At 50.1% G+C, this 22,462-nt stretch overlaps 1 protein-coding gene across 1 annotated transcript in view; it reads left to right on the top strand.

The window, feature by feature from the left end:
- Window positions 1-13,081: 13,081 nt before the first annotated feature.
- The window catches only part of MNT (MAX network transcriptional repressor), a 43,036-nt gene continuing 33,655 nt past the window's right edge, over window positions 13,082-22,462 (top strand). The window contains exon 1 of the mRNA XM_055721352.1: window positions 13,082-13,331. Coding sequence (XP_055577327.1) covers window positions 13,259-13,331 — 73 coding nt within the window. The 5' untranslated portion in view covers window positions 13,082-13,258. The remainder of the gene's footprint in view (window positions 13,332-22,462) is intronic.

The following is a 22,462-nucleotide window of genomic DNA, read 5'->3' as shown; positions in this document are numbered from 1 at the left end:
TGAATTGAAAAATACCCTCTCTGTGCTTTTGGTGGCTGGGAAATATGCCCTGCTCTGGCGGAATATGCTTACTCCATCACTGTGATCGCTTTCCTTTAACTATCCCCAATGGAGCCAGTGCTTGTGGGCACAGGCCTGCCATCGGGTCAGCTGTCTATCATCTCAAAGCTGCATTGCCGTGGGCTCCAAGAAGCCAGTGGGTAATCGTACCAGTGGGCAAAAGCTGTGTACTGGGTTTTATGCTGGTCTGGGTTGCGTGCTCATCTGTGCCCAAATGCAAAGTTTCAAATGTCCTTTCTGTTTGTGGGGTTTTTTTCCTTAGAAGTGAATCACAAAAGATTACAGGTAAAAATAGGGGGAAAGTGGATTTTCTACCCTTTTGATAGATTGTTTTTATTTATAGTACAGATAAAGCATAACAGCCCACTGAACATATAGTAGGCCATTGGTCCTTTATGCAATTTACAAGAAAAGGAGCAAGAAGAGAAGCAGAGCAAATTGCCCAGTGTGTACAATTAAAAGTAAAACCCAACAATAGCATATGCTCAGGGAATAAAATAAATCAAAGGATAGTTCAGCAGTGATCATTTCTATTCAACTGTATGCAACACTTGTCTGTTTTCTAGGCGACAGCCCGCACGAGGAGAATGCGTCTCATTCAGCCAGCTCCTGGCTCCTCAGCCTTCAGAGCTGCCAGGTCGATCCATCAGGTCCTGTAATTATTAGTTCTAGTGTTACGTGCTGGGGTTGCCTCAATGGAAAACACGTGTGGGTCAGCAAGGAGCGGCAGCTCAGACATACATCTGTGTCGGTACACGTCATGTAGCCCCTTCTCTCAGAGCATTGCAGAGGCCTTTACATACATGAATGACCCGTGCGTGTTTCCAGCCTACTGAGGGCTCACCCCCGTTTTACAGATGAGAAATGTACAGTATGGAGGAAAGGAGTTTGTTTAAATGAAAGGGGCTGGAATAATTGAGCACAAACATTTCAAACCCATTACTCTTTCTCTTCTCGCAGTCCTCCCTGCCACGCTCGCAGGCTGAAGGCCAGGACAGGGTGCTCTGTGGGGTGGGTGTGCAGCCTGCCCATGCCGCCATCCCCATCGCCTGCTGCAGGCAGCGGGGCTCCTCATTCCTAGTCATGAAGCAACAGCCTTAGCACTGGCTCAGCTGATATGGTGTCCCTGTCCCTGCCTGTGTCCTTGTGTCAGTACGTGCACGCGTGCCTGCATGCATGCGCAAAGCCGCAGCTTCCAGAGGCGGTGGGAGCAAGGGCGTTTCTCAGCTGGGGGCAAAATGAATGCAGGTTGTTAATGCAGCCCTGGGATGCGGGCAGGCTGAGGAGCACAGCAAGAGCACAAGCCAGCTAAGCAGAAATATTGGCCTACATTTTTTTCTCCTCCTGGTGGAAGGCATGCGAGTTTCTATGGCAACTTGTGTTTTCTGTTCGTCAGGCCTACTGACTCACTTCTGGGGGAGCCGTGCAGAGAAAAAAAAGATTGTTTTCTTTCCCTGCCAAGTCAAGTGGCTCCTTCCCTGCAGCCCATTGCTCTCATCTGAGTCCGTCTGGTTGGTGTTTGAGGCTGGTGTGGCTTTGCAGAATCAGTTTAGGGCCACAAGAAAAGACAGTTAAACGTTAAAACATCCTCATCCCCTTGAAAAATCATTGGCAATAAGTCGAGTTTATCTGCTTTGCGAGAGGATGTCAGCCTAGCTGGAACCCTGGGGAACGTTAGGCTGGCACTGGTGCTGGCGCTGGGCTGCGCAGGAGGGGAGCGTGGCAGGTCCTGGCACACTGCAGTTCGCCTGCTGGGGGAAGGCACAAGTGGCTGTGCCTGTGCCACAGGGTGGACCGGAGCACGTGCCCAGGCTGTGCTTGTGAGCACTGATGGGCCAAAATAAAGAGAGAGGCCTGAAGGAGACAGGAGACGTTGCTGAGAGCAACCCACGTGGCTGTTGTAAGGAGAGTCAGAGCTCAGTGCACGTGCCCGCGTGTTCAGAGCCCAGAGCCACGCAGTGCAGAACACATTTGTGCTTCAGTACCTTTGTGGTGATAAGCCTTTTTTTTAAAAAATCTACTAGTCCATTTTGTCTTTTACTGGCATGTCAGAACATCATCCTTGCTTTAACAGCTATATCCCAATGGCTTCCCCCCACGCAGACCAGCATTCGTTGCTGGAATATTTGATTTATGGCTTTGTGATGGCATCTTGAGCTTCCTGCATCAAAATGTCCATGGCAATGGACCGGCACGCCTTCCTGGTTTCGCCTGATTGCCCCAGTTTTTCTAATTGGGAAACTTTCAGAGATAGACAAGCTTGATTTTTCAGCAGAGCCCAGGGATGCTGAGTAACCATTTTTTCTTGAAATAAAGGGGGAGCTTTGCATCCACTTCTCTCAGACTCTGCTGAAAATCCCAGCCGTTATACCCCAGAGAACACTGTGAATACACACGACCAGAAATTCTTCTGAAGCATTTTCTTTTGCCTAATCACAAAGATACGGTACACTTTAAGGGAGATTATCTTTACATTGTTAGTGTTAAAATGCAGCCGCCTTCTAGCTTTAGAAGGTCACAGCAGCTATCCAGTTAAATGGTAGGGTAGAAATAAAATGTTAACGCAGCATGACCTTGGTCAACCAGTTAATCTTTCTCTACCCTATTTACTCCAGCAAAATAAAAATCCATCCCCACACACTGCAAAGTGCTTTGAGATCCTGGGGTGAAAGGTACATCATAAGCCAGATGATTAATTATTTAAGGCCTGATCATATGCTTGGTACTGGAGGGAAAATTAACTATTATTGTCTGTTTGTTTATGTATAGCTACTGTTTACACTGATTGCAGTGATGCAGCTGTCAGTAAACGTTATGGGTTGGAGTTTGCAGACACAGTATATTGCTTCTCCCTTTTTGCAATTCATCCCACTAAGATTTAGAAATAACAGTGAGGTATGTGAGGGCTCGAGCAGCAACAGTACTGCTTACTACTTCAGGGAGTAAGAACGTGTTAAAAGACTTATGTCAGCATTTTATGCAGTGCTCCTTACTAATTATACTGCAGGGAGGAGTGGGCTTAGGATGTAGCCAGCACTGGGAGTCACAGTGTATGCTTTCAACCCAGCATGTATCCTACAAAATGGTATATGCGCGTGACAGGGGAAGCAAAGGCTCATTCCTTGTGTCCCATGTTGCCGTTGCAGTTCTTAAGGTTTTGTGGGAAAACCTAATCTAAAATTTCTCATAGACTGGTTTTCTGGTTGCTACGTTATGCTGGATTACACGGCATAAAGCATTGATTTCTAGATTTTAGAGTGTTGAATAATTTATGTGCACATTGCCTCCTAAACTAGATTGTGGCAGTCTGATTGCTCTGGCCCTTCTCAGAACAGATCCAGACAATGATTGTTTTAAGATACAGGCAAACTTTGAACTCTCTTACTTTTTAGTGTCTGCTTTAACAAAGGCCAGGGGTTTTTTCTAACATTATGTTATGTTATTGAGGTTTTATTTTGTAGTGTCCAGTAGCATTATCCTACTGCAAGCACAAAGCATGATTTTTAGAGCTGCTGGTACTTGAAACCTGCTTTTGCTATATCATTCCATTTTAATGTGGCCATATATGATGATATAGAAATGTTTGATAAAAGCATGAGTACATGTAGACAGAAAGGGAAATTTGTATTTTTATGAACCATGCAGATGTTTATCATAAATCTAACTAAAAATCTTACTAAAATCCTTTTTCAGAACTTTTGCCAAACTCAACTGGCTTGTGCCAACTTCTATTTTCACACATGTATGTTGCAGAATACATTTTAAAATAAAATAGCATGTTGGCACATGAGTTATTTAACTGGGTGTTTGCACTGTCACTGTGAAGAGACACTGTCTCTGAAGAGCTTAATACACTCCTGCATGGGTTTAAGTCATGTACAGACATCGATGATAGGTATGTAATTTCTCCAACAACTTCATTTTATTTTTAATATTCTGCATCTTTACTGACTGTAGCAAACAGGGAAGAATGTGTTGATTATTCCAACCTAAATGATTCTGTGATTCTATGATTTTCTCTTGTGCTGGGTCAGCTTTGGTTAAATCATCAAAAGCAAGAAACATCTATTAAGTGTTCTTTTGCTGAGTCTTCAATTTAAATGAACTTGCAGGGAGCAGCAAATATTTTTCCTCCCATTTTCTCTAGACCAGTTTCTGCGTCCCTCAGAGGTCACAGCCTCCCCAGAGAGGAGCCTGATGTCTGAGAAACACTGCTCTGAACAAGACCAAATGCTGCTGTTCAGCAACACTGTAATAATCTCACCTAAATACACCAGCTTCCCATCAATCAAATGATTGACCCTATATATGAAAACCCCTCAGTAACTGTAATCACACAATGCTGGCAAGCAAACTCATCTTTACACTGGCCTTTACCAAGACGGTGCATTATCCTTATACAATAAGTTATTGACACCATGTCTGAGGGTGACATTTATAGTGGGGTTATTGACAGTGATTGTTTGGTGCTGGAAATAGACGACTGCTTATGGCACTTTGCATCCCGCCCCAATCACGCCTGCTTACCCTTGGCTTTATAGACACAGACAGAGATCCCTCCCCAGGCTGTGGCTCTGCCAGCAAGGACCTGAAGCAGGGGTTGGCCTCATCGATACGTGGGGAAAATGTGGGGTGTCCTCTCGGATGGCAGCACTGGCTCTCTGCATACCTCACTTAGTAAATCCAGACCTGTGTTACACCACATGTACACACACCTATCCCTAACTCCGTTGCCCAAGCAGATAAGGTTGACCCATCCAAACTCTTGCATCCTCATTTCTTGCTTGGCTGTTTCACCAGCGTGTTGTGTTTCGTCTATTTGTTTTTATGTTAGTTGTAGATTTACACCGCTTTTAGTGGTTTTGCATTAAGACAAGGACTAACGTGATGTATACAGATCTCTCAAATGCAGTATGTGCATTTAGCAGCCTTGGATAGAAACTGTTACCCCTATATTGCTGCAGAAAGGTAAGTGCAGTATCATAACCCAGCATGAGGGACACAGAGCTGTGGAGCGGTTCCAGGGGACGCTGCGGAGGTGACCGGTGTGGAGCAGCTCTGCTGCAGGGCAGGCTGAGCAGGCTGGGGTCGTTCAGCCTGGGGAGGGGGCGGCTCGGGGGACCCTCAGAGCAGCTTCCAGTACTGAGAAGGGGCTTGTGAGAAAGGTGAGGACGGGCTTTTTAGCAGGGCCTGTAGCAATAGCACAAGGGGGAGCGGCTTTAAACTGAGAGAGGGCACGTTTATATTAGACATTAGGGAAAATTCTGTACCGCGAGGGCAGTGAGGCGCCGGGCCAGGCTGCCCAGAGCGGCGGTGGGTGCCCGTCCCTGGCAGGGCTCAGGGCCGGGGGGACGGGGCTGGGAGCCACCCGGGCTGGCGGGAGGTGGCCCTGCCCGTGGCGGGGAGGGGGACGAGATGGTCTTTAAGGTCCCCTCCAGCCCAACCCGTGCTGCCAACCCGTTCTGTGATAAATGGCTCCGTGACTGACCCATCGGTCCGGACGTGTTTGCAGACCTGCCATGAGCCTGCAGCGCTGCGGACATGAGCGCGGCTCTGAAACAGGCAGGAACAGCACGTTTGTTCCATTATGCTCGTCGCTCTGTGCCGCCACGTCCCTCTGTCGGCCCCCGCCTGAGGCCGCGCTCCCGCCGGGTAACGCGCCTTCCCAGCCGGCCCCGGGCCCGGGCCCCGGTGCCGCCCCGCTCTCCCGCCCGCGCCGCCGGCACCGGGCTGCGCCGCGATCGCGCCCCAGGCGGCGGCCGGTCCCGCGGGTCGGGGTGCGGCTGCCGCGGCGCGGGGTCCATCTGCCGGCGGCTGCCGGGCACTGCGGGCCGGGCGCGGCGGGGCCAGCCCTCGGGGGCCGCGGCCGGGCGTGCGGGCTCTGCCCTGAGGGGCTGAGGCGAGGCGGGCCCTGGGAGGCCCTGGGGGTCCCGGCGGGGAGAGGCCTGCCCTGGGGGGCGCTGAGGGTCCCAGCGGGGAGGGCCCTGCCCAGGGGGGCCCTGGGGGGCCCGGCAGGGGAGAGCAAGCTGCCCTGGGACATCACCCCAGGGAGGAGAGGGGTCCCCACGCCGCCCCGGGGCTCCTGCGCCCCGCCTTGCAGCCCTGCCCCAGGCGAGGCGGGAGTGCGTGACACCTCTTCAGGCGTGGGGGGCGCAGGGGCAGGAGGGCGCCCGGCTGGGCCCGGTGCGGCCTGCCCCACTGCGGCTTCCTCGGCGGTCCCTCCTTGGGCCTGGGCGCCAGCACGGCAAAGAGGCGGCTTGAAGCAGCGCAGAGGCAAATCCCCCTCTTGGAATACTTGGCTTTCTCTGCGTATTTCATAGAGGAGATTTTACTGCTCTGGTAGGTGTTTTATGACAGACAATAGTTTGCAGCAGACTGGGAAGATGTGTTCAGTGTCCATTCCTTAGTCGGCTTTTGTTCCCCAAACCCAGGAGACCTCAGCATGCGCTCTATGGACTTTGGATGGACACCACCACCCCACCCCCACCCCCCACCCCCTTTTTATCAACATTTCCAGAAATGCTTTCTGCAGCTGACTGCAGCCTATGCAGCATATTACTGCTACCTGGCATTTCCTTGTTCTGTTCTAAACAACAGAAGTTGGGATTTTACCTGCTGAGAAATCTGCAAAGCTAGTAACCAGCTGCCTTGGGCTTTAGCACAGACCACATCAGAAGTTCCAATCCAGGCCTGAATAAATGCTCAGATCGCACAAGAAAACTACAGAATTCAGCACTGTGCCCCCAGAAGGCAGCACTGAGCGTGAACACCAGGAGCCCAATAACTATTTCAGAATGTCAGAATCACTTTTTGGTTCAGTTTATCTGAACCAGGCTCAGGCACTTCTGTACCAATGTATGCCTTATATTGTAGAAATACTACAAATGGTGGTAGGGAGAACGTACATAGTGTACCAATGTATGCCTTATATTGTAGAAATACTACAAATGGTGGTAGGGAGAACGTACATAGTAACAGTGATGGCACTGTCACGCTGCTGCAGGCCCTACAGATGGTATCTAAGGCAGGTTTGGCAATAGTAGAGATTTTACTAACGTACATTATATTGATGTGATTGGCACTTACATATTACATAGCTGTGGTGTCCACAAGAGTGACTGCAAAATGGAGAGTGAAGAAAAACTACCTTTAATCCTTCCAGGGAGATAATATTAATATACCTTGCAGTCAGAAACTTAAAACTTCTCCTGCTCACAGCATTTCCAGGTGACAACCAGGTATTTTTCAGAAGATACACCTTAGCATAATACAAGCTGTCCTTATGCCATGCTGAATTAACTGGACTAGTATGGAGATTACTGAGTAAAACCAGGAGGAATCCGGAGAGTGTCCGAGACGTTGTGAATCTGGTGTTGGTGCTTCCTGGTGCTGCCCAAGGGTGGATGTCAGGCGCTGCTGCAGGGAGGAATGGGCAAGTTTTTGGCTGTATCGGCAGATCTGCATGAGACCCATTCATCACAGAAGTCCTGCTTAAACACTCTTCATGATTAAATATTTACAATAAGAATTTATTCATCATTAAAACCATAAATAAAAGGATTACAGAGAAACTCAGAATGGTTCAGTCAGGAAAGAGCACTAATTATTTTCACCCTTGTGGGTTTTTCTGCATCCAATACTTGAATTTCAAAATGAAAATATTGAGATAAACTCCAGCTTTCATGTAAGTACAGTTAGTGTAATTTCTTATTCAGTGTGAAGCCTGAAAAAGGAGAATAAACACTCATCTAATAATTTACACTGAGTCATAATTTAGGCCCTGAGCAACAAAGTGTTTAAGCAGGCAATAAAACTTCAAGCAGTCAAGTATTCCCACAGACTCCAGAAGGATATTCAGGGGCCTGTAGTGAAAAGTTGTTTATTCGGAGTAAGGGAAGGAGCAGAATTCACATGCGCTGGAAGCCGAGTTGTGGTGCCCAAGCTGGGAAGATGGATGATGAGAATTTATGATCTGGAGCGCCGAATGCAGAGCTCAGTACCTGCAGGGCCACCGGCTTGCAGAGGGTGATTCCCTGGGTAGCAGGGATTTAGCATAATCTAGGAAAAGTCACATTGTTTTGCCTGGTACTGCCCCAATGACCCAACCTGATGCAGGTGTGTGTGTGTGTGGCACAAAACCAATTACCCAAGTTGCTCATCCAATTTTTATTTGGATGTTTGTAAATAGTGTGAATAGTGAAAATTGTTTAACTTTAGAAAGTAATTTAGCTGGGTTTCTAAGAGACATTTAATGATCTTATATTACCCAAGGTCCTCTAAAACCAACTGTATTTCAAGTTAAATGCAAATAATTTTGGCTGGAAGTAACTCTTTACCTTTCTAGTAAAAAGCTCCCATTTAGGTGTTATTTTTTCTACCAACAGGTACAATTAGGAAGTGATATTCCATAAAAGCTCGTTCCTGATGCAAAAAAGATGGGAAAACAGGAAAGTGAAGCATGCACACTGGGCACCGCTACACAGTGGGACCGTCCACGACTGGCAGACGAGCAGTTAGGGGAGAGAACATTGGACAGAGATGTGGAAACCAGGCTGCTCCCCAGCTGCAGTGCGCAGGCGACGTGGTTTCTCCAGGGCTGTAGCACAAGTTTTAACGAATGTCCTCGTGTCAACAGTGTAAATACCCAGCAGCTGCTCCTCGCAAGCCTCAAACCACCTCCTGCTCCAGGCACCTCCCGCCAGGAAATGAATGTGAGTAATTTCTGAACTGGGGGGTGGAGGAGGAGTCTTAGTGATGAATATTGCCAGAAAGCTAAGCTTACTGATGGTCACGTGATGCAAAAATTCTGAGGATGGTTTTGTGTAAGGAGAAGCTGTTTGCTGCATCGGCGGAAAGGAAATAAGCAGAATAACAGGAAGGAGATTGTCGAGTCTGCAGCAGTATTGCAGTTATTCTTCCAAATCGGTACATCTGAAGTTGGGGGTTTTTTAAACATCCATCATACTCCTAGTACAGAATATGTTTAGGATATTAGGTGATCCCTGTGGCGTTGTAAGACAGCATCATCCTCAAAATGGCAATTTTTCATCTCCTTTGAAATTTTGTCTTTTCCTTTTGAGAGAAGGACAGCAGATATAAGGAAAGATAATGGGATCTATAACCACTGCTTGTTTTCCCTGCACTATCAATATATGAACATCATGATCATAATTATATATAAATAAATCTAAGCCCATTCAAATTTTATGTAATGCCATCAATAACCCTGAAAACAAATGTATTTTACTGAGTACAGTAAGACTTTACATTTGTTGTGCTATTCAAAATACGTTTGTTTGTGGTTTTTTTTTCACAACCCAGCTTTATGGTCAAGTCCATTAAACTTACTACAGCCAGAATGTAGTAGAGATTAGTATCTGTACCATCTGAATATCAGCCAGTATTATCTAAAGGACTGACTAGATGGGATATAATAAACAGATAAGAAATTAAAATGCCCTTGGCATTCTCTCAAAGCAGGTGAAAAGACATACCTCTGAACCTATATATGCTTGTAAAGGAAATTAAAGCTTTACATTCTGACCTTCTAAGTGACATCCAATCTTTGGAGAAGGTGAAAAAGAATTACTCAAAGGATTTGGCTGAAAGTTACAGAACCATGGATGGAAACTGCAGACCCCTTCTGTGCCCTCCAGAGAAGGGCTGGATGTTGGGATCTCCAGCAGTGCCTCAGAGCTGCCACTGAGGAAGCAGCAGCAGAACCAGGAGCCCTCTCTCTCTCTCCCTGGGAAGACAGCCACAGCCTGTGAATCCTGCCCCTGGGTTGCTGTCAGGAGTAGCCCAGACAAGGAAGAGCAGCGTAGCTCAGAGCAGAGTCCACGAGGACTAAGGGGAAGGACAACTCTGACTTCAGACCAAGCTGCTTTGCTTCTTGGTGTCCTCAGCCCCCAAAGTCTACGTTTGGCTGGGTTGTATAGATAGCCCAGCATCTGCTTTTCACAGGCACGGGGTGTATGGGGTAGAAATTGGACCTCTTTGTACTTCTAGCACATACTCAAAGTTTTAAAAACTCTCCCTGAGTATTCACAAAGGCAATCCATATAATCTAAGTGTTCTGGTTTATCGCTGTACCTAGTAACAGGGTCAAATGATTCAGCGAAAATCTTTCTTAGTGTAATCCTCCAGAGGTAGATGAATATACAGCTGATGGATTTTGGATGTCTTCCCAAGCTGCTGCTTCAGTTGGGTCCAAAAACTTGCAATAAATGAATTTAATCAGGAAACATCGCTCCGATATGAATGCTTAATGGCACTGATTTATACTTTCAGCTGCCAAAGTCAGGAGCTAGCTTAGCAGTTGAGAGCCCACAGAGCTCAAGATTTCAGAATAAACAACTCTCCTTGGAGATTAAAGCATTGCAGAAGATCTTACCAGACAGACAGAATAAAAGTTTTCCCTCCTACTTAAAGCAGTTAACCCAGCACAGGACTGAACTATTCAAATGTATCTGAAAATGTTTCTTTAAAAAGCTGTGTTCTAACTTCTGGTCTAACTTCTTTAGACCACTGGCTGTTGTTTTATTGGTAAGTTCCTCCAATGACTAATTTTTCTCTCACCTGCTAAAAACAGAGTTTGTAGCACTTGCAGGAGCACAGAGCCAGGAGGTCCCTGAGCTGTGCTGTAAAAGCACAGGCAGGTACTGTGGCTCCCTGCAAGGGCACAAGTTTTGTGGTTAAAGGGGGTGCTGTTTGTAAAGCAAGTCTGATTACAGAACAGCAATTCCTTCTTAAAACTGAGGCCATCTAGAAGAACACTCTGTAAACCTGTGTGGTTTGTAGGATTATGCACAGTATGAAAGACAAGAGAGAGGTGGCTGGAGAAAGATCTGTGGTTTACTGCACTGGCGCACACAGCAAAACAGCATGAGTTGCAGGCTGGCCTCCCCAAAGTTCTGCTGGTGTTCTTCAGCTTTGGTTTGCAAGGTGCCATTCAATCCTTGGCTCTTCTGCTATGATTAGACAAACCCGATCTCTGGATGTAACATACACAAACATATTCAGCACATGCAAAATATATCTAAATATGTCCAGGTTACAAAGGGAAGGACATAAAGTCAATTAAGTTTGCCCTGGAGTAGCTTTTACTGAGCTCCTTAAGGATATATGTATTTTATGGCTTACTTATATTAGTAATCATACTGGTTTTATGCAGGTCTCCTGCTGAGTTCAGTATACAACCTGTCTGTCCACTCTAAAAGAACCAGGGCTGGGTGATGAGGGGCATTCACGTTGCTAAAACTCTTCCATTTGTTGCAGAAGTTGCAAGGAGTGGGTCGAGACAATTTGCAGAAAGAGGACAGATGATTGAAAAGCAGCTGAGAAGTTCTCTGAAAAATGAAGCGTGTCCTTCCATTAGCAGCAACTGTCTGATGGTGGTACCTGGTGAGTTACGTTAGCTACAGAAGGCTTTGTAACACATATTAATTTCTTACATCTTCCACTCATGAGCAATTACGATACGCTCATTAATGTTGTGAGGTATTCAGGTAACATAAGAGTATGGGTGCGTGGCAAAGCCAGCCCAGGAGGAAATGACAACTTCCACCTGCAGAGAAAGGTCAGATGAGCGTGTAGTAAGTGAGGCTGTCAGCCACGTGCTGGGTGAGGAGGAGGAGACAGCGTCCTGCCCAGCGGGTGCAGGTGGCGTGGAATGGGTGCACCTTTAGAAGCCAGCCCAAATCTCCACAAACCAGTACGGCCCAGCTCACAAGGGTCTGGTTTTGCCATCTTCACTGGCTGTTCCTCAGTGTGGTTTTTGGTCTGTGAATTCCTTAAATTTTTTTAAGTAGAATGAAAATTCTCATACAAAAGTATTTTTTCCCCAAGCCATTTCTTCCATTAGAAGCATTGTTTTTTGTAATCAGTTTCTTTTTGCTTTACTTCAGTATCTTTTTGCAGCCCAAAAGACTAAGTCAGAGGCAGATCCTTAGCATGCAAAATTTCAGTGTGGATAATTAATTTAGTTTTGCAAGCTACTGAAAACAGGACCTTACAAAGGGAAGCATTAGCTAACATGAACCGTAGGCAGCACGTCCAGCTCCAGTGCGAGGCATTTCCAAACGAGCACGCACTTCACGCGATGACTTTCTGTAGGAGCTTTCCAGCAGGCTCCCTTGCCCTGTAGCTCGGGAGAAAGGGCTTGGCTCCCCTCTGCGCGCCCCCCGCCCCGGCGCGGCCCAGAGCCCCCGGCCGGGCGCACCGGCGGGGGGCACGTGCCGCTATAGCCGCGGCCGGGCCTGGGCGGGGAGCTGCTGCCCGGCGCTGCGCCGGGGTCCCGCTGCTCGCCGCACCTTCCATCTACGGCAGCGCTGGCATTTCGGGGGAGCGGGATTGCTCGCTGGCTGGCCGAGGCCCGCAGGGATGCGGATTATTTTATTTTTTTTTTAATTATTTCCTTGAGTGTAGGGTGCCTGGGGAGATGCCCCGGCGGGAGGCAGGGAACGCGCCGCAGACCCGCCACCCGCGTCCCTGAGGCGCTGGCCCCGCCGTCCCGCCCCGAGCCCGCCGGCAGCCCTGCGGGGGCCGCCTCAGCGAGCCGCACCTCGGCCGCCCAGGGGGCCCGCTGACCGGCTCGGGAGCGCCGCGCCCGGCAGCCTGCGCCCCGCGGGGCGGCGGCGGCGGGAGGGCGCGGCGCGGCGCGGCCCCTTTAAGCGGCGCGGCGGCGGCGCGGGGCGCCCATGTGGAGGTGCTCCATGCCTTGTTGTCCTCCGCGCCCATTGGCCCGCGCCGCGGTGACATATTGTAATGGGCCGCCAGCGCACTGCGGGGGGAGGGCGGCCCGCAAAACCCGGCGGCCGGAGTACGGCGCCGCCGGCACGGCTCGGCCCCCGCAGCCCCCCGCCTCCGCCGCGCCCCGGCGCGAGCGCGCCGCCGCCGCCGCCCCGCGCGGCCGGTGGGGCCGTCGGGCCGCCCACACGTCGCGGCGGGCCGGGCCTGGCGGCGCGTCCCGTCCCGCCGCGTCCCGTCCGTCCGGCGCCCCTCCTTCCGCGCCGCGTCTTGCCGCCGCCCGCCGCGTAGTAGCGGGGCCGCGCCAGCGCCCGCCTGTTGTGTTTCTGTTGCCGCCCGCCATCTTGTCGCCAGCGCTGCTGCCGTCGGGGCGAGCCGCGGGGCGGCGCGGCGCCTGCGGCCGGGCCCGCGCGACCGAGGAGGCGGCGGCGGCGGCGGCCGGGGCCCCGCCATGAGCATCGAGACGCTGCTGGAGGCCGCGCGGTTCCTGGAGTGGCAGGCGCAGCAGCAGCAGACCGCACGTGGTAAGGGGCCGGCCCGGGGCCGCCGCCTGACAGCCCGCGGCCGGCCGAGGCGGGCGTGGGGACGGGGCCGCGGGGGCCGCGCCGGCACCGGGGGGTGGCGGGGCGCGGCGCGGCCGCGGGGGCTGCGGCGGTGCCGGGGCGCGGCGCTGCCGCCGGGGGCGGCGGGGGGGAGCCCGCGGCGCGGGGAAGTGACAGGACGCGGGGAGCGGGGCGGGGGACCGCCGCAGCGGGAGCTCCCTGCGGGCAGGGCGGCCCCGCAGAGCCCCGGGCCGCGCCGCGGGGCGGGGGGGGGGGGGGGGGGGAACACAGGGGCATACGGGACCGCCGGCCGCCCCCGCCCCTCCCGCGGGCGCGCCACCGCGCGCTGCGTGTCTCCGCGCCGCCGGCGGGCCGGAGGCGGGGCCGCGCCGCGTGACGCGCCAGGCGCCGCCTGCCACCACGTGCGCGCCGCCCCGCCCGCGCGCCGGGAGCGGCACCCGCCCGCCGGGCACCCCCTGGGCACCCCCGGCCCGCCGGGCAGCCCCGCCACCTCCTGGGCACCCACGGCCCGCGGGGCCCACCCGGCTCCGCGCCGGGCCCCGGCCTCCCCCTGCTCTGCGGGCCCTGCCCGACGCGGCGCTGCGCTGCGGGGTCCCCGTCGGGGAGGCGGTGGGGCCGGGCTGGGGAAGCCCCGCGGCGGCTGCCCCGTTCCGCCGGGCCGCGGTGGCTTCCCCGGCGCCGGTAGCCGCTGCCCGCCCGGCCGCGCCGCGCGTTGCTGTGGCCGGCGCCTCCGGGCCTGCCCTGGGCTCCCGCTTCTTCGGGGGCAGCGGCGCGTTGGCGGCCCTGGGGGCGGCAGCCGCCCGGCAGCGCCCGGGCCCGGCCGCCTGCTCACGGCTCGGGGGGAACGAGCCCCGCGGCGCTGGCGGCAGGTCGGCTTGTCCCTTCCCCGCCTGCTTGCTGCGAGCGGCGCTGGAGCCGTGATGCAGCATTAGCTCAGTGACACGAGTGTGTACCTGCGGCAGGAGCGGGAGGGAACAGCTCTTTGTGTGCCACTGCCGGGCTGTAGCTGCAAACCCATTGTTTCAGTGATGAGTCATGCAGGAGATAGTAGACATTATGAAGCAAGACAGCTCGGAGGCGTGCAGGGGCAAGAGGCTCCCGCAATAAGGAACAAAAATGTGGATTTACAGGCTACGGTGGTCCTCTTTTTCCAAGCCTGACACTGGCACCCTAGCCGAGGTGGGAGAGCTGCCCCTGCAGCGCCAAGCAGGGTGGGTGGCAGAGCTCCCTGTGCCTGTGCTGAGCCCGTGACAATTTCATCGCCTTTCTTGCCAGTCAGACGTGCTTAGTGGCGTAGCCCTTGGCTCACAGGTGGTGCGTGTGCGCTGTGTATAGTAGGAGTTACACATGGGAGAACTGCTGTTAAGCAGGGTTCTTTATTTTATCTCCTGCTGCTCAAAAGACTTTAATTATTATCCAGCTACCCCAAGCTAGGAGAACGTTTTGTAAATGGATGCAACAAGTAAGGATCTGGGATACATAGGAAGAAGCATTGCCTGCATGGCAGGAGGGGCACAGGTGACCTAGCTGCATTGTGTTGGATAACCTCTGAAGGCAGAAATTATTTCTAAGTGGGGCATGGACAAGACGATGCACCAAAAAAAAAAAAGTAAAAAAAAAAGAAGAAAATCAGGTGGGCTTTCTAGTCAGAAGGAACAGCATGCAAGGATGCATGGAGATGCTCTTTTATACCAAAGCCCGCTCCAGGTGGGACCTGCCTGGGTGAGTTTGCACAGCACACCCTGGCGCAGCATGCCCTCAGTTGTGATCAGGTGATTTGTGTTCTGCCGTGATACACACAGTTAGTGTTCCTGCTACAACAGACATCTCAGGGCTGAACTGGCTGGTGAAGCAGCAGCGTCAGTGCAAACGTGGCTACTTCAGGGAAGTTGTGAGCACCAGGAAGATGTGTGGTATGAGAGGGAGGAGCCCGTTGCTTGAACTTCAGATAACAGGAAGATGTTGAGGGAGAGTGTAAGCAGGGAAATAGCTGGGGAAGGCTGTTTGGGCAACAGTAAAGCATTCGAGATTGGCTTCCTTCCCTCGCTCCCTCACCACCTTTCTCTCCTTCCCCTTCAGGTGTATGTCCAGAGAAGTTTTACAGGCTGTGTTATACCCACAGTTACGCTGCATGACTCTGGGTGTCCAATCTGTCCTTAAAATCAATCCCATTTGGCAACAGCATTTAAAATAAAACTGATGTAAGGCTGCCAGATCTAAAGTAGACAGTGGTGCTGCAGAGCACTCGCTCAGCCTCAGGCAGGAGAGCAGGATGGGAACCTGCTCAAAGTCCCTGCTGATGCAACGGCAAGCGTGGTCTGCAGTCATTCTTTGTGGGTCTGCCCAGCTGGTGTCCAGGCACTCCTACCAACCAGGTGGTAAAACACCAAGCTGTTGCTTTTTCAAACCTGGGAATAAATGAGGAAAAAGTCTTCCGTTCAGCCAGACGTTCATCGTCTTCTCTTTATGAGGAAGAAAACTGATAGAAGGCAAAACCAAAGAGGTTTTGGGGAAAGGAGGGCAGAGGGTTTGGGAGGGAAGAGGGTTAAGGTACGGCTGGTCCCCTTTGCAAGGATTCCCAGCAACATGGAGCGGAGTGCTGTAGTACTTGCACATGAAAACGCTGTGTGTGTGGCAGAGCCACTCGTTCTGCCTGCCTGGAGAGTGCCATGGCCACTTCCCAGCTGGACAGAGGTGGTGGAGGATTGTCTCTGTGTGCAGTTTGTGACTGAGAGGGAGAGCTTTCTGAGAAGAGCAGATGAAGAAGGATTCTCTGAAAGCAGGCAGAAGTTAGATCTTCACACTCTCCTTGGACTTGCGGGGAGGACAGGCCAGCAGCTGTTGTCACCACTTTGTATTTTTTGTGGTTGATAGTTACAGGGGAGAAGCTTGAATAATCTCAAGCTTTGGGGAACAGTGCAGGGTACAGCTGCTGCGAGAGCTCCGTGAACTAACCTGGAATGAGATCATGTCCTTCAGGGAGGAAAGTGGCGTCTGCAAAGGTGTGAAATTGACATCCAGCACATACCCCAACATCTGCCCTCTCCATCCATGTAACGCACAGCACTGCATGGGATGCCAGAGAAGGCCAGCAGTGCAGGCAAGGTGGTGGTGTCGCTGGGCACCTGTGCACTGCCTCATGCAGTGTGTGCTGCATTTCGCAGGTCTGCAAATAAAGCAGCACTCGACTCTGGAGTCAGGTCATGCTGTGTTTGTCAAGGTGCTGGTTTCCATGAGCGCACACGTGGTGCCCAGGCACTTTCAAACCTGCCGCAAGTGCCACAGAACATCCCATTTCCCTGGCTGTAACTGATGTCCTTGCTCGGGTCTCCATGGTTTTCCAGCAGGTATGCATGTGGCTTTTCCCACTCCTTCAGTCTTTTCCAGCAGCAGAAAATTAAACCTTAATTTATAACCAGAGCAAGTAGTCTTCTGTGCCTTCAGCTCTCTGAGGGCCGTTTGCTGCTTTGGGAAGGTGTTTGCGACACTTCTTTGAGTTTGCTTGTGTGGCTGGGGTGAAACCTTGCGGTGGGCCACCCTGACCCACCGCAGGCCAACCCAGGCAGCTTTCAATGTGGAGCCTGCTCTGCTGTCAGCCTGTACACAGCACTGTCAATTCTCGTGTCCCTCAGTAGTCAGGCACTGCCTGCAATATGGTTCAAACAGTGTTTACAAGATGTTTACCCAAAAGCCCGTTGAATATTCCATTCTATATGTATTAATATTTCAGAGAACATCATTTCACGTTGCTGAAAAAAGCAGAGTCTAAATACATCAGCTTGAGATGTACCCGTAAGAGTAACAGCTTGATAAGAGTATAGCAACATGGTATAGTTGTGATTGGGACCTCGTGGTGAAAGAGACTTCAGTGCTGTGGGGATCCTTGAGTTGTGCCATTTGTTATTAAAGCTGAGTTCAGACTTTGCTAAAACACTTGCTGAAATTTGAAGGACACAGCACAAGTGGTTGTTCTTATCTCCCAAGTTGACTGGGAGCAAATGAAATGCAAGTAACAGACTAAGAGGGAATTGTATGCTTATTAATTAAACAACTACCCAGATACATCTAACAATTTTAAATCTCTAGAATCCTTGCTTGTCATCACACTTTCACAACATAATCATTTCTGCTATTTGCTGACTTAAAACAGTGGGTTTTGGAGGCTCTTTTGCTTGTGTGCTCGTTGCACATCCCAGCTTGATTCCATGAGTAGGCTTGGTTTTGCTGCATGCTTTGTGCTGGGCTCGTGTGACTTGGAAATAGCTTTTTACAAATGCATGTGACGGATTGATGTAGATATGCAGAGAGATGCAACGAAAATGAAACTTTGGTGGTTAGGCTCATCAGCTGTACTCCTGTTCATATGTTCAGCAGACCCGTGCTCCTCCACGATGACACATGTTATGTAAATGATGATACTAGTAATGATGTTATTTGTGTGTCATTAATATGTGGGGAAAAAACCAACAGATTTGGGGGACACAAGGGGAATAGTTGATGTTACGCATTTCTTCTTAGAATATTAACACCATGGGAAGGCAAACAATAACTGACACAGCCTGGACATGCACCATGTTGGCCACATACTTCAGTGTTTCTGATTGTTTTGGGAGTCAGGATTTTGAAGTGCTCTTGTCTTGTCCACATCTGTGCTTTCATGCTTTATAATGCTGCTGCTGCTAACCCTTTTTCTGTAAACAAGTGGCTCACATGCATGTAAATGCATATGTTTACACATGTACAAACCCACAAACTGAAGTCCTTTTCTGTCTGAAATTTGCAAACTCCAGAGACATTTGGCTTGAATTAGAGGGTGGCTGATTTCTTTGAATTTAGGTTAATCCAAGAATGTTTTATGATCTAAGAAAACAAATTCATAATTGCAAGTAACTTATATTTGTTTTCTTAGTTTTTTTCCCATAGATACTCATCTATGACCCCCTCACCTTGCACTCTCAGCTTTGCTTGATGCTGCTCAGTTATGTTTATAGCTTTTTATTTTTTTGAACATTGGCAGCCAGGGTGGTGAGCGAACAGTAAGCATAGTTCTGGTCTTTTCTCATCTCATCTAACTGCCATTTTGGCACACATCTTAATTGTGTGGGATTGATAAAAAGATGTGTGGTGACCAAAAAGATTCCCTTTGGCTGTAGTGCCACCCACCTAGTGCGGACAGGTGAGGAAGAGGACTGGCTCACACCTAGCCACTGTGTTTCGGTGATGGCCTGGTGCTGTGCTTGGTGTAGGCCTCCTCTGGTGTCGCTCAACAGGTCTTATCAGTATGATGTTGAGACACATCTCCAGAAACCCTGTAGAGCTTTTAGGCCACGGCTGGCTTTTGTCCGGCCAGCTCAGCGTGCACTGCAGCTATGCTGCAGCCCTGTAGGACACCGGTGCCACAGTGGCAGGTGGAAAGAGCTTTTTGTTGCTCAAGTGCTGGACTAGCTGTTGTGCTCGCCCTTTCCTTGTGTGTGTGTTTGTTCCTGTTACCCCCCACCCTTTTTTATTTTTTTTTTACTTTATGGTGGGTGCACACCTGGTGTAAGTAATTAGGCCTGGTGGTGGAGAGTAAGGGAGTCACACTGGCTGCAGCAGAGGACCACTTCCAGATCTTACATTGTCTGCACAGTTAATCTCTCCTGATGTGCTAAAGCAAATTTCTTATCTCATTAATTTGGGAAGCAGCTCTGCATCATAGACCCAACAGCAAGGCTGGAAGTTGGGAAGCTGCTTTCCTTAACTGGGGAGTGCACTGGCAGCTCGCTGCACGCTGGTCTGGGGCTGCAGTTCAGGGCAGAGCCACACGTGCAGCTGCAGTTTGAGGGAAGTAAACTGCACATAAGTTGTTCTTCATTTCCTATCTTAATCCCCTCCTGTCTTTTCTACCCATACAGGCATATGATGGGTGTGCTTAGGAAGAGAATAATAGTACAAATACAAAATACAGTGTACAAAATTTGCAGGCCTTCACTGAAAAAAAAAGCCAACTTTCCTTTGATTAGCTCATAAATTGTTTCGCTAAGGGATATCAAAGCATTTTATAGTCCTCAGCTGAACTATGCAGCACTTCTGAAAGGTCACAGGTGGATGTGCTGAGGTGCAGGGTTGTGAAGTGCCTTACCTAAAGCTGCGCCTTCCTAAGGCAAGAAGTTGAGCATTCTGGTTCCCCGTCTCCTGTCTAGCTGGATGTGGAGGTTGGAATATAGAAAGCCCCAAGACTCGCTGCACATCACAGCATCTCCTGACTAGAAGCTGCCCGTGTTACATTGCAAAGGATGGGATAGGGATGAATAAGGAGTGTTTCGTACTGAAATCAGGTCTGTTAGAGTTTACCCTGCTTCTTGCTAGTTAAAGATTCCCTTGGGCTTTCCCTGTCCTTCCTTCAGCCTCTGATCTTTTTCATAGCAGCACTTGACAAGTAGTTTCCTCTGTGTTTCTGTGCTTAGGGTTGTATGCAGTAGCATGAGGTGTACCAGATGGTACCTCATGAGAGCCTACAAGGTGGCGATAGCCCTGCAGAAGGTGATGGATGTGCCATGTGTTGGTACGTGTGTTATGCCTAGTGCGTAACACAAGATAGTGCTACCAGGAGCTGTACTGAAGCACTGTTGCTGGTAACGGGATTCCTAGTGTCCCTGGGCAGTGTGATTGTATTTCTGTCTGTAGAAGAGGCAAGGGACAGAGAGAGACAGTGCGGAGTGACCTCAGGAAGGTGGATTTGTGCCTGGGAGCTAGTTCTGCTCAGGCTAATGAGAGATACTGGGAAAGGAATGAAATTATAGCGCTCACTCCCACCTTTCCAGAACCACCTCATATGAACAGAACAGTCTGAATTCTGTGTTCACTGTGTGAAATTTTGGTCCTGTGCCTGATCACGTTTCCTTCATATACCTGCTTAGCTTGTTAGAAGTACATGCTTGTTCATGAAGTCTCCAAACCAGTCTCTCAAAAGACACCAGATTTCCTCACTGCAGCACAAAATACTTCTTGGTTCAGGAGCCTGGCCAGGATCTTGCTAGTGGGAACATGCTGCAGTTTTAGCTGTGATGTAGGTCAAGCTCTTGTCTGTTTGCAGGCAGCTGAATGAACAGAGACCACACCAAGTATTCGTGGTGAGGAACGCAAGTTTAGTGTGTGCCTGGACCATTGGCAGATGATGCTGTAGGTTCATGGTTTTTGATGTGAGGGTGGGCGGATTCGCAGTGATGCCATAGTGTGTGTTGGGGGAGGATGTGGCCTGCTCGAGAACCTGCTCTTCACCTCTGGCACCAGCACACAGAGTCGGTGAGTTAGACGTTAACTTTGGGGAGCGCCTTGCTCTATAGCTGAGAGCAGTGACTCTGTGAATTCAGAGATGGCAGGGATAACTGCCCTGGTGCAGCCCATTTGGGTGATGGAGGAAAGCTTCCTACTCATGTGCATGTGTGTTGTGCTTTGATGGGCAGATACCCCTGGATTCTTACCTCATTTTCTGAGTATGGAGATAGGATTCTGAAGGGTAGTCTGCACATTGCCTTTCATTTCCTTGAGAAGAAAGCTGACTAGTGTGAGCAGACTGTGAAAACAATCCCTGGGACAGACAGCCCTGAGATGAAGCTGCAGCAGTGGGCTGTTGTTCTCACCAGGATCGAGGAATGTTATGTGAACTGGTGTTGAGCAAATATACTTACCTAACAGGCTGGTAATTAACCAACAGATCTGGTTTTGCCATGATTCAGTGTGTGACATGAAGTAATTTAACCTGTCTTTACTTCAGTTGCTAGTGTGTGTAAAATACGAGCAGTGTGTTGTCTGACTTAAACAAGTTTGCAGGCCACTTGGATGCTGAGGGTCTGAGACCTGCTTGTGAGCGATGGATGAAGCAGCGTCTTGGAATCTTCTTTGGGCACGTCAGATGCCTGGGCTTTTTGTTTTGTTTTAAGAGTACATAGTTTGTTTATAATATGTTTTATTAACTCAGCTCATTTTTCCCATTCTTTTCTGACCAGTACATTTAGAGTGCATCATCATTTGCTGTGTTTCTGCAGACTTCAGTGTGTCACACTGTCCCAGGGCCCAAAGGGGAGACAGCGGTTTCCTCATGTGCATTGGAGCAGGTGGGGTCAGATGAAAAAGTGTTTGAGACAGCATCCCTTACAGAATATAGGTCAGCTGGTTGTCTGCCCTGGTGAAGATGATAGAGCAGAGTCAGTAGTCAATCCTGTGCTGTTGGTGCCTGCTCCGTGTGTCAGAACCAGTGCTCTTCTGTACTTCATCCTGAATTCTGCAGAAAGGCACAACAAGAGTTTTGCATCAGTCCAGCCTGCCAAGCTTTGGCGCTGCGGCAGCGACAGTGTACGCCATGCTCAGCACCTTTGGAGCTTGAAGGCACCGGGGTGGTCTGTGTGTATAAAAGGCTGTCCACGTTGGTTTTATTTTGTTAGTAGTCTTGATTTGTTTTCTTTTCCTTTGTAGTACTGCTAAATCCTGGCCCATTCTTTCTTTCTTCTGTCCACCAAGAGTTAGTTGTAACTAAAATGCAGCTAAAATGACTGTGGAGCTGAATCAGGGTTTCAGTTAAGCACTGGAATAGCAAATTAAGCACAATGTAAATTATCCATAGAGATTTGAGAAGCTGTTGCTTTGAGAAATGTCTGCCAAGTATTATTTAGTTTTGGTTGATTCTTTTCTGGGGCTTGGGAGGTGAACTACAAGATTTCTTGAGGGTCTTCCCAACCTTCCTTTCTGTGCTCCAGGAGCTGTGATGGTTTTGTTGAAAGGAAGTACTCACTTTCTTGCAAGCCATCTGTCTCCATGAAGTAGGAATAAAGCATGTCTGCTCCCTGGATTTTATCAGGCAAGAGGATCACCTTGTCATTTCTTTGATTTATTTCAGGTTTGGATACTGAGGCCACTGATTTCTAAGAGTTACAGATAAGTCCATCATGCTGAAACCACTAGTGGTCTGTATTGGTTGGTGCTAAGGAGGGATAGTTTATGTGAAGCCTGATTTTTCCTTTGCTTTTACAGATACGATCTAAATGTGTCATCATCCTCCGGCTGAGAAAATGGAGATGCGAGTATTTTTGTTGTTCGTAGTGAATGGTGACATC

Source organism: Falco cherrug, chromosome 1, assembly GCF_023634085.1.
Source record: "Falco cherrug isolate bFalChe1 chromosome 1, bFalChe1.pri, whole genome shotgun sequence".
NCBI lineage: Eukaryota > Metazoa > Chordata > Aves > Falconiformes > Falconidae > Falco > Falco cherrug.
Note: the sequence above shows the minus strand (reverse complement) of the source record. Positions and strands in the feature narration are given on the sequence as shown.